Raw genomic sequence first — 12,066 nt, forward strand, 5'->3', positions numbered from 1 at the left:
ACGAGTGAGGGAAGAATGGAACGGGAGATCGACAGGTGGATCGTTGCAGCGTCCGCAGTGATGTGGACTTTGTATCGGTCCGTTGTGGTAAAGCTCTCAATTTACCGGTCGATCTATGTTCCTACCCTCACCTATGGTCACAAGCTGCGGGCCGTGACCGAAAGAAGAAGATCCCGGATACAAGTGGCCGAAATGAGTTTCCTCCGCAGGGTGTCCGGCCTCTCCCTTCGAGATAGGGTGAGAAGCTCGGTCATCCGGGAATATCTCAGAGTAGAGCCGCTGCTCCTCCACATCGAGAGAAGCCAGATGAGATGGCTGGGGCAGTTGATTCGGATGCCTCCCCCGGTGAGGTGTTCCGGGCACGTCCCACCGGGAGGAGACCCAGGGGACGACCCAGGACACGCTGGAGAGACTACATCCTTCGGCTGGCCTGGGAACGCCTCGGGATCCCCCCGGAAGAGCTGGATGAAGTGGCTGGGAAGTCTGGGCGTCCCTGCTAAAGCTACGGCCCCCGCGACCCGACCTGGGATAAGCGGTAGAAATTGAATGGATGGATGGATAGTTAAAGACACAAAATAAGACAGGGTAATCCGTCTCAGGTTTGATAAATCTCATTGCATGTCCTAAATTAATTAGTAATTGGTTATACTCCTCCACAACACCCAGAATGAACTGCGCCGCAATTTAGCGCTTTTGCCAGATGCAATACTGGTTTCTCCCGGTTAGTAGATCAGCTTCCACCTCTGTTTGCATGTACAATCGAGTTTGCACCCCTTTTTTCACATGCAAACCTTGAATAAATCAGACCGTAAGTGAGCTGAACTGCGGTCGACATGGCAATGATGCTCTTCTTATTGTTACAAGCCAACTAAAGCTCTTATTTGAAGGTCAGGTTACTATATAATATTGCTTTAAAATGGTTTTGTACACCTCATATGTCAAGTGAACCTAGCAAAATCTGAATGTAATCACTGCTGCTGCCTTTTTTATTGGGTGGCTGTGATGAAAGAGAGTGCATTATCATACATTATAGATTGAATGTTTGATGCCGTGGCAGTCCTAACAAACAACCCTTTCCTGACAACCACTCACAACACTTTTTAATATACATTATAACTTGGCACCAACAGTGCAATCCTCATCAGCAGTTAGGTAACTTTTAAAATGATGTCTACTATTATGCATGCTGGGAATTTTATTGTTCTCGTCCCGACGACACATCGGTCAGACCGTGCTTTTGACATGGTTATTTTATAAAGGAAACAACCAGTCAGACAGTCTATTTGTACCTGCCAGTTCAAGCCACCTGAGGGTAAGGGAGCAGTTCAGCGCAGCGCAGCGTAGCGTAGTGGGTGGTACTTGCTGTGGCTGCAAAGGGGAAAGTAAGTCACCCCTGCATGGAGGCAATTAAAAGCTGTCACGGGGTGATGTAATCAGCTGACATCCCCACAGACTTTGACATTGGCTTGTGCGCCACGAAAGATCAATGCCTCGCTTGCCTCGCTCAGGGGCCGTTCCAAGTCTATCTGTGTGTGTGTGTGTGTGTGTGTGTGTGTGCGTTTATGTGTCAGGGGAGATGACAGGTTGTCAGCAATCAGCATGCACCATGAGTACACTTCGGCATATTGCTTGAGTCGGGCCGAAACCACCTGTCCTAATTTGGTCAATATTTAGTTGTTGTTTTTTTTTTTTTTCTTTTTTTTGGGGGGGGGGGTGATCCATGACCATCAGGCCAATCTTGGTGAACATGTAATAGAAATAGTCAGTCATCACTTTCCTTTTCAATGGAAAGTCAGCCCCAAAGATTTCCTGCTTCCTGTTGTGATGCAACAAATCCAAATTGTCACCACGTTGACATTTCTGTCAGTCAGCCACTGTTCCAACATGGCGAATAGAATAAGTTAATAAGTGTGTCTGATTGCATTCGCTGTCTCAGCTTTGGGAATAGCAAATCAAATTATGATGCTGAGTGTTGTTTTTCCGCGGCGCACGCTTTGCCTTAAGCTACTGCGCTTTTCAGGATGGGCCTTTTGTCTGCATCTCTATCTTAGTCAGCCTCGTTTGCAGCTGCACGGCGCCGTCGCTTTCCCAGTCTCGTGACGCTCTGCTTCCAAACATCCACCCACGCTTTCTTTTTCTTTACCCTCCTCTCTTAAGCTTCTTCTTGAAGTCATTTTTTAATTGCACTTATGTCATTGTAATCGTGCGCCTATACATGGGAAACTTAATCCAATATGCTTCAGTTTGGTACATACAGTATAACTGCAGCTTGTGGTTGGTTCTATGCAAAATCAATGAGAAAGAAATTTCTGCAGTTAATTGGGATTTTCAGTGTTAAATTTAAATCACCCCCAAATCTAAAACATATCCATTTGAATGGGTTTGGTTTGATTCCAAAACTACTTAAGTTCTTTCCATGAAATGTATTGCCAAGCAAGAACCATTTCCATCTGGATTTGGATTCAGAATGTTTAATTCCTCAGTGAGTGAATTGTCAGAAAGTGACCTGACCATTAACATCACCGTAGGACAAAGGTGTTTGATTGGTAGAGGTCAGCGGTATCCAAAATGGATGGCCGGAAGTAAGACGCATCGCCAACAGCTATCAGTCAGCTTCAGCATCAGAAATCTTTTCATAGCCAGTTTCCTGTTTTCAAACGTGTAATGTCTGATTGAACAAATGTAATGGCGGCTTCCTATGACAGTCAATAAAAGGGTTCGCTGGCCTGACCTCCATGCAGGCAGTTTGGGTTCAATGGGCTCTTTGCACATAACGCTGTGATGTCATATCTGTTGTAGATAATACATTTGACACTCTTTCTGTTTTTGCGCACTTTGATATTCGTAGTCGAGCACACAGCCGAGTAGGAGTCTTATTAAAGATAAAAAAAATTTTACCCGAAAAGCACCACAAACAATACATTGTTGTGTGCCAATGAGCACATGGTCATCCAAAATCAACGGCGTTTTAAGCCGCCACAGAGTTCCCAGTGATGTTGAACACGCTGATGATTACACGTTTTGCTTTGTCCCAGAACCTGCTTTCCTGGACACCGCAGTGGATGAAAATATTCAAGTAAAAGGAGAAATAGACCGCAAAAGAAGAAGATCTGGGAACTAAAAATTACATATGGCTAAACAGATTAAAAATAATCACATCAATAGTTTCTATACACAGAACACCATGTCGGATATGTTCATACTTACATTAATACATTATTACCGCATATTCTATCACTAACTGGGATCGTTTGTTCATATTGATAACCTATATGTAACATAAACCATAACGGTAGAACGAATATTGACTTTGTAAAAAGAGGCATACTGTACATTAAAGCCTTTCTATAATTTGCTTAGGAGGACTTACAAAGTCGATGTCTGTGATGGTTAGTTTGGGCGAGTCCTGTAAACTCCGCATGTAGAATAACACAATCTTTGAAAAGTGGAAAAAAAATAATACTTGTGCATAACGCGGGAAATGATGTGCAAAGAGCGCGTTCCCACTCGGGGTGACGTCGGGAATGTGAAGCCCTCTGAGACTCTTTTGCGATTAAGGGCAAAACAAATCAACTTGACTTGACTTCTCCCCACAACCGTGAACGGAATATACTCTTCTTACAGTTTTGAAAATGACGGCCAAATGGATGGGCTTCTCATGATAAGCGAATACTTAAAAAGCAGCAAGCCACTTGCCTGTATTGCTCTTAGTTTTGAACAATGTGTAGCAAAATAAAACAACATGTCTACAAAGCTCATCGAAGCATTGCATTATTGAACGCTAGTTTGCATTGCGATCAGCTTAATTTAGCTTCGCAATTTTTACCTGCATGCTTACACCTGACTTGGGTCCACCACAACTCTACTAATAATAATAATTCTCTCACCTTTATGATTAACCGTATTTTGTCAATCATCAGTGTTCTCCACTTACAACAAAGTAAGAGGGATCGAATCTCACTGTACTCTCCCATGCTCAGTTCATGGGTGAGGTGTCATCCAATGTGCACGTATGCGCATCAAATGGAGAGAGACGTAAGAAATTAAAACAGGTTTTCATTGGTTGCTAAGCTGCACACTCAACAGTTGACAAGGCTGACGTCTGACCGCCGTGGTATAATTAGGGACGAGCCTTACACGCTGTAATCAAAAGAATTCCATTGTAGTTTTCACAAGCATTTACGATAACTTTTAATGTTACTTGTCTTACTTTGTACACTATATTGTCTCATCTGGCTCTCCTCCTCCCATTTCTCCTCTCACGTGTGGAGCTGTCATTGAGCCCGTCTTTGTTGTGTCACAAGACATCGCTGAGATAAGCGTGACTGATGGCTGCAGGCTCGGCTAGACAGAGCGTGCATATAATTGAGCGAAAGGGACGAATGTAAGCAACGGGGGGCTTTCTGTTCGGCCGTCGCTGATCAACAACAACAACAACAACTGCACAGACTGCCATCTGGCCGCTACCTGGCTGATTCGCTCTTTTCTTCTTTTTCTGTTTTCATTTAAGCTCACGTGGCCTGCTTGCCACTTTACATCGACTGCTCTCTCTATATATATATATATTTCCCTCTCTTTCCATTTTTCTCTCAGCCCCTGTTATCTCAAGCTCTTTAATTAACGTGACGCGTTGTGAAGTGAGATACTAAATAATGCAGACTTTTCCAGTGACATTAAATAAGCCGGCGTGATTAGTGGCCACACACAAACACGAAAGATGTCGGTCTTTTGTAATGTCTACCTTCATTTTGTAGAAGAATAACGGGGACGGTAATTCGAGAAAATATACATACAAATGACAGTCTATAATCGAAAAACATTTTTCAAACAAGCCTTTATTCTGTAAAATTGTTTTTGTAAAATTTGCTTCTGAGAAATAATTTTGGAAACTTGTGAACAACATACTTTCAACTAGCTTTTTCTCAATGATAGCTTTATCACATGAACCTTGTATCAAACATTACTCAAGTGTCATTAAATGATTATTATACTGTAGTATTATTGCATGACGTGAGTACCCAACAATCATTAACAAATTATTACACGTGTGTTCACAACACTCTTGAGTGCTAAAGGAATAATTCTCTCATCTTTATTATCACATTAGTACTGAAGTGGTTTAGTACATTATTAAAGGTTTGTATATCATCAGTTCTGTTCATTAGTCGTCACTAATTTTATTAGTTGCCTACATACGGTAGTCACGCAGATGTCATCGCACGACAAAGTTGGAATGCAGGATTGCGCTGGAATCCTCTTTATTGTTGATCTTGTCGGGGAATAAACGCTACAGTGTGTATTCAAAATGTTGCTTTACATTCTTTGGTCCAGTGAAAAAATAAATAAATCAATCCAAAGGCAGACAATCCACTGACATGCTGTCATGGCTAACAGCAAAACACAAATGCATGTCTGTGACCACGCGCCATCACATTTCTGCTGTAGTAGTGCAGTAGTACTACGATCCAGGATGACTCAATCTGTGTAGGTGGGAATCTAGGTTATCCCAAAGCAATTGTTTCAGAGCAAACCTAATGGAAAACCCAGTGTGGCTTTAGTAGTTTGTTGCTTAGCCTTCCAATGGATGTCGGGAGATTTAGGCTCCTGCTCTGATCTCTTCCCTGCCCCCTTGCCTCTCGTTTTTTAATCAGAAAGCTTGCAGAGGAGGGGATAGAATTTGGGCCGCTGCTGCTGTTTCTTCAGCCGATGATGACGTTCAGCCGTTTTGGAGACACATTCCCATGCGTGCGTGAAAAACAATGATGTACAGATGATGTCGCATGCAGGTGTGCCGGGAGAGACAACAGATTTGACAGCCAGCTGCACCATTGTCACACTCAAGTGCAAACACGCAACAGATAATGCAAAAAACAAAGAAGATACTCATGCATACAGATGTACCAACTTATACACGGACTGAGGGGAAAATGCCAAAAGATGCATAAATCGTGATTTTTTTTTTTGTGCTCACTCTCTCGGACTCTCACTCAATGCTGTCATCTTCTGGAGAGCAACACTCCTCCGTCATGTCGCATTGTGTCATGTGACTTGAGCCGTGAGTTCTGCGACACTCGAGACGTCGCCCGACTCGACCGGTGCCAGACAATCGCAGATTGCGGGCGCGCAGACAGACTGACTGAGGGATGATGAGATCGAGAGCGTCACATGGATAGGTTTAAATATGTGATGCAGAAAAGTGAGAGTAACAGCGGCATGCAAGGAGGGGGATTAAAAAAGAGGGACCTGCTTCGAGAATGAGGAACAGTGTGTGCAACACAATCTGTCTCCTTGCCATCATGCAGCCCTCGTGCTCTGCCTCCTCTGTTCCTTTTCATCAATCACATTGTTTCTGCGCCAAATGCTTCGTGTTGTGCTGTTTGTGAAGCAGGTGAACGTGCCGCAGACAAATTGAGGCTTAAATTGCGAGCAAGCGAGATGTCTGAGTGATGTTTTGAAACCGAACGTTGGAAAGTTGCTTGAGGTTCGGCGGCTATTTTGCAAACACACTTGCACCCATAAACACACACGCGCACACACACACACACACACACACACACAGCCATGCACACACCTCGAGCAATGTAAGGTCCTGATAAAGTGCGAAGAGAAAGGCAGCTGCATAACTGGAGTGTGAGGCCTGGAAGGAATTCACACATATTCCAAAAATGTGCGTGCGCGCGTGTGTTTGTGCGCACTTTATTAAATTTGGGGTTCAGAAAAGACTGGTAACAAGCGCATTGTCTCTTTGTGTCTGTCCGTTGCAGGTTGTGAGGACTTGTCTCCATCGTCCTGTTGTACAGTGAGGCAGTGAGCTCACGGAGGATACAGCATGCATGTGTCGACATATCCCACGATGCACTCTGCCAGCCCGGGTCTGCTCCTCCTCACTTTCCTCTTCCTGGCCGACGCTGACTGTGAGTGCTCGCATGTTGGCTCGCGGACGACGCCTGTCAAATTCATATGTATGAATCTGGCCCGAATGAACGCATTTGCGTCTGATTTTGCATCTATGCTATTCAAGTGTGTATTTATCTGTATGTGTTGGCAAGCAGGCTTGATGCGAGGCCAGCTGTTTTTGTCCATCCCAGTATTACTTGGCACGGATAGTCAGACCACATATGGCAGATCAGATCATTTTGCCGCTGCTTGTGCGATTGCGTCAACGCTGTGTGTTTGGGAGAGATCCGTGTCTGTGGAAAATAGGCCTGCTCGCGTACGACCAACATGCACTTTTTGCTCAGGCAACCCAGTTGTTATCTTCATGCATGTTTCCATGTTAAAGTATTAGGATGCGACGTTGACACGCAACCTCAAGTTTACCAAGTTTTTCATCTCCTAATACGAAGATTATCCTGAAGTTTGATTATCTGCACAAGACCACAATATTCTTTCATACATCTTAACTTGCTTGATTCTAGCTGCAGCTGTCTTTATGCTTGGTTTTACAGACACTTGATTTTCACATTATGTTCAGATTGTGAATTGTCATGAGTTGGATTTCAGAGAGAGGGGCTTCTAGAAAACAAACGTTTAATATTCCCCAAAACAAGAAATGCTCCAGAAACATGCTACATTCAAATAATATAAAATGTATGGTATGTTATTTGCACAAACACAACTCATGGGCATGCACCTGTGGATGGGGGGTTGGAATTCCCCATAATCAGTTCTTGTGATGAAACAGTTTGATTTGCCACGATTAATACAGTTTAAAATCTAAATTATCGGTACTCGCATGTTTAGCGTCTCTGAAAGTAGTAGTTTCTTCTCCCATGCCGCAAGATCAAATACGTGGAGGAAGACCCAACGCGGAAAAAATGTCGTCAGACGATTTTGTCACATTGCGAGAAAAAGTGGCTCATGTGCGACAGACTTTTGATTTGGGGAGAGTTCACTCAAGATAATTACCGTGTATGCAGAGAGTGCAGGAAAGAAAAGTTGCTGCAAAGGGGAGAAGATGTTAAAATCTTTTGAGTCATCCGTGATCACCTCCGAAAATTCTACACCAATACATTCCGTACATACAAATATACTACATAGATGGATGGTTAAATATATCGCCGTCATCTTTTCTGTTGTAATTTCAACAACTGTTTGTAGACATGAAAATCGGTCACCATATTAATGATGTGAAATTTCCATCTTGTTTCATCGCTAATCAGTTCTGGGAGGATGTCTGAGCTTCCATTTGCGTGCCTTTCAAATTCATTTTGAAATAAATTGTCATTTTTCCCAGTTAAGAGTAAAAAAAAAAAAAAGTCAATAAACTTTGAAATACTGTTTCAATTAATATTTGGTGAACTTAATTGTCATGTAAATGCATATAGAAGTTAGATACAAGTAATTTTCTAACAATATAATTTAAACAGTGACTCGTGTAGTGAAGCTTGAAAACGCAAAAGAAACACGGCCACGCACTGCACATACACGGATCAACACCATTCCCAACATGCATCATTTAGCTGGCATTTGCTCCACTTTTCAACGACTGAGAACATCTCAGACTTTGGAAAGTCTAGTCCGAACTCTGCTTCAACAAAGCAATATCAGCACAGTGTCACAACCAACAATTGTGATACGCCACCAATTCATCAATCTGGTTTATTTCATACATTACATGCGTTAGTGATTGTTGTTTGACTTTTTTGAGCCACATTTTCCTTGAAAGTTTCGGTCAATTCCAAGTCATTTTTTGTTGGTTTCTTTTCTGTCTTAAAGCTGGTGTAAGAAAAAAATAGCTACATCCTTGATCAAAATTCATATCTTGATGATGAAGCTTCTCTTACTTGTGCAATACATGACTCATCCCCTTACCTTTTAAAAACATCATCACGTAACTATTGAATATAGCAGACACCATGAAACCTCCACACAAACATTTCTTAAAAGCATCACATGGCAGTAAGTTTCATTCATACCTAAAAGCATTTCATCAGCTACCTGCCATAAAAGATGGATTGTTTCATCGAAGAGTTTGTTTCTCAAAACTTTGCAAGGAAGCCCCGATAAAGGTGTGCAGAAAGTGGTAGATACTTTCGCCTCGAGTAGAAGGGTGTAAACTACATGAAGGTTGTTTGAACGCACCCAATGTCAGGATGAAAATGAAAATCTTTAACGAAGGAATGTGATTAAAGTCCGATGAAACTGCTGCTGGTCTTGCTTGTCGGTTCATTACTCTGGCTCCCCATTCTTTGCGGTCATGTTTGTTTAAAAGAGACTTTCAATGTTTTAAAGGTCCCTGTAATGAGCACTCCTGTATTCTGTGTAGTACAAGCGAAAGCAACTGGAAAAGCAGATGCACCGCTCAAAAACATGCATTGCCTACAGGCGACACTTTGATAGACACGATGTCAGCGTGTCAGGTTGAAGATTAGCTGTGAGGATTCCTCTCTCGTAACATTAGCCATGAAAGGGATTGACTGATTTGGGTTGAGACCGCGGATAAAAAAAAAAATATGGAAGGACGGCGTGTGGGATGCTTAAAAGATGTAATAAAAATAGGAGGAGAGGTTGGGGTTGGGGATGGGGATGATGGAGAAGAGAGAATTCGATGAGTGAACCTCTGGGAATTATTAATAATAGATTGCATATAGCAAAGCTACATTCTGTTTGCATAATTATCCCATGGGATAATAGTTCTAGCGAAGTCCATGCATGTTCTGGTGTGTTAAAAAGAAATTGTAGCCTAGCTTTAAGCTTGTGGTGCATTAGTAGCAATGAAACGCATACGGACACAAACAAACTACATGCTGGAGAAGTGACAATTCGGGGCAAGTGCGTCAGTGCCCCACCGCTTCCAGTAGATGGCACTGGAGTGAAAAGGTTTATTTTATAAATATTACTTGATTGTAGCATTGTGGTTCAGTTGTAAAATTGGTACATTAGTCTCATTTTCCTATTGCTGTTTTTGTGGCAGTTTTTTCCGACCCCTGATCCAATTTGCCTTGGAAACAACATAATGAGCATGACTTGCCTGTTTTTCTTTTCCTTGTTTTGGTTTTAACTGTGATTTATGGCAGTATGCTAGAAAACATTAGATACAGTACATTTTTCTTTTTTATAATGACTCACAAATGACTATTTACTGCCTATGCCCTTTAGTTCATTACCATTGAAAGTTTTAAAAGAGTGTATATCCAAGTAAGTATGTAGTCTGTGTAAGTGGTTAGTTAGTGCCTCACCATGTTTCGTTCGATAAAAAAAAAATAATAATAATAATAATAAACTGTGCTTGAAGCAGTTTTAGGAGTGCATGCTCACCCAGAGCTCAATAAAAGCACACCCATCAACAAACACTCTCGTTTTCCTCTCAGCCTTCTGCCCTTTCGTCCCAAGTGTAAGTTGCCGGGTCGGCCTGAAAAGGTGCAGTCATCCATCAAAACGATGATGGTCCCAGACTTGTTTTGCGAGGGCGAGAGGCGATTCCAGCAGGGCGGGAAGCATTTGCACTTGGTCTTCTCCTTTCTTTTTCCTCTAACCTTCCTCTCATTTGCCACGACTTTCTCCAGTGATCTTTGCCGGCTTCTTGTCACATCCTCGTAATGTGGTGAGAAAAGAAGGACACAGGGGTGGGGTTTCTCTATCTCTTTAGTCTCCCTGCGTGTGACGTGCGATGCCTCCTGTAATATCAACAGCTGGGGCTGTGAGGCTGTGTTGAGAGTTGAGGCATTGACTGTCACTGCTGGGACGCTCGTGTCGGCGCGTTTTGAAATGTTTAACGCTCCCTGGTGAAACGAATGGAAGATAGTATTCGGTATTTCTGTGCAGGATCTTAATCTCTTGCTCACCTTTGCAAGCGCCGTCTCATGTTTGGCACACAGGCTGCGCTCCTGCACGCTCATGGACTGAGGGTGTTAAGATGCAGTCAGATGGAAGAGCATCCCGTGCGCATATCGGGAAGTGTCCACATTGTAGCAATGCGCAGGGCATTGCATGTTGGAATGCATCTTTAGAATTTGTTTTTCTCTTTTCACATTTCCTGATTTGACTTTCTGCCTTCCACTCGCGAACCATTTGGGTTTCTCAGTGTGTTTGCAGGCGCGTGTATGCAAATGACATCTATCTGGTGGATTAAGAGTAATGCCGTGATCCTGTCGCAAACTAGGCCACTGCACCATGTACGCGGCGAGATGCCCTTTGTGAGAAACGCCATCTCTCCGTCTGTCGTTCAGACAAATGGGCGCAATGGACACACATTATTTCTTCTGTCCCTATTTTGCTCCAACAAACAACCTGTTGTGTTATACCTTAGACTGCCTGGATGGAACTATGACAGAAAAGAGCCCCTAAAAATGTTCCCTTTGGAGTCACGGCAAAATATTGCCGAATGCTTTAGTAAGCAGACTTGAAAACTAAAAAGTGTGATACGTTCTGGCGAAGCTTTTAAAAGTGTGAAATTCAGTTTATGTGATTCAATACAACAACACTTGAGTCGTCCCTGAGAGAGGATATTAAATTCACACACTGTTATTGAACTCTCTGATTGCACATATCCGAGACGTGTACATGTAGTGTATGTACAGAATGTAAATGAGTTGAACAGGCCGCCACCGAGGTTGGTGCAGCTCTAGCTGTTGGATGGAGTTGATCACTGTCCCCTGCACTTGGCCCCGTTGCAAGTAGTTTCTTATAGTAGCCACACTTTTATTAAGATTCTTACCAAAACTGAAGGATGCCTGCACACGAAAGCATACTACAAACGTTTTGGGGGGTTCCATGCAACAATGTCAGTAAAACACTGGATGACAACAGGCTTGAACCAGCCACCTTCTGCTCCCCAAGCTGTCCATTCCCATTGTCTAGATGTATCTTGTGCTCTATTATTTTTATTCATCATAGACCATACTAGTAGATTTGAGTTGAATAATGAAATACAATTTGCACTCGTAGTGTCTGATTGAGCTGTCAACATTCAATCAAAATGCCAGAACTCCGTGACGTGGTGGTTGACCGGGAGCTGAAATGTTTTGGGGTCACCTGTCCACACTGACTAAACCATTACCTGGCAAAGCTGAGGAGCCCTGGAGTCAAGCAGCAAATAATAGCTGCTTTGACAGGAATCTCCTG

At 42.9% G+C, this 12,066-nt stretch overlaps 1 protein-coding gene across 24 annotated transcripts in view; it reads left to right on the forward strand.

Moving 5' to 3' along the window:
* The window catches only part of LOC133477067 (receptor-type tyrosine-protein phosphatase delta-like), a 168,653-nt gene that overhangs the window by 92,730 nt on the left and 63,857 nt on the right, over window positions 1-12,066 (forward strand). For all 24 annotated transcript variants that reach the window (XM_061771382.1, XM_061771384.1, XM_061771387.1 and 21 more), the window contains one exon: window positions 6,765-6,914. In XM_061771382.1, coding sequence (XP_061627366.1) covers window positions 6,830-6,914 — 85 coding nt within the window. In that variant the 5' untranslated portion in view covers window positions 6,765-6,829. The remainder of the gene's footprint in view (window positions 1-6,764; window positions 6,915-12,066) is intronic.

The sequence above is a fragment of the Phyllopteryx taeniolatus genome, chromosome 4 (assembly GCF_024500385.1).
Source record: "Phyllopteryx taeniolatus isolate TA_2022b chromosome 4, UOR_Ptae_1.2, whole genome shotgun sequence".
Lineage (NCBI taxonomy): Eukaryota > Metazoa > Chordata > Actinopteri > Syngnathiformes > Syngnathidae > Phyllopteryx > Phyllopteryx taeniolatus.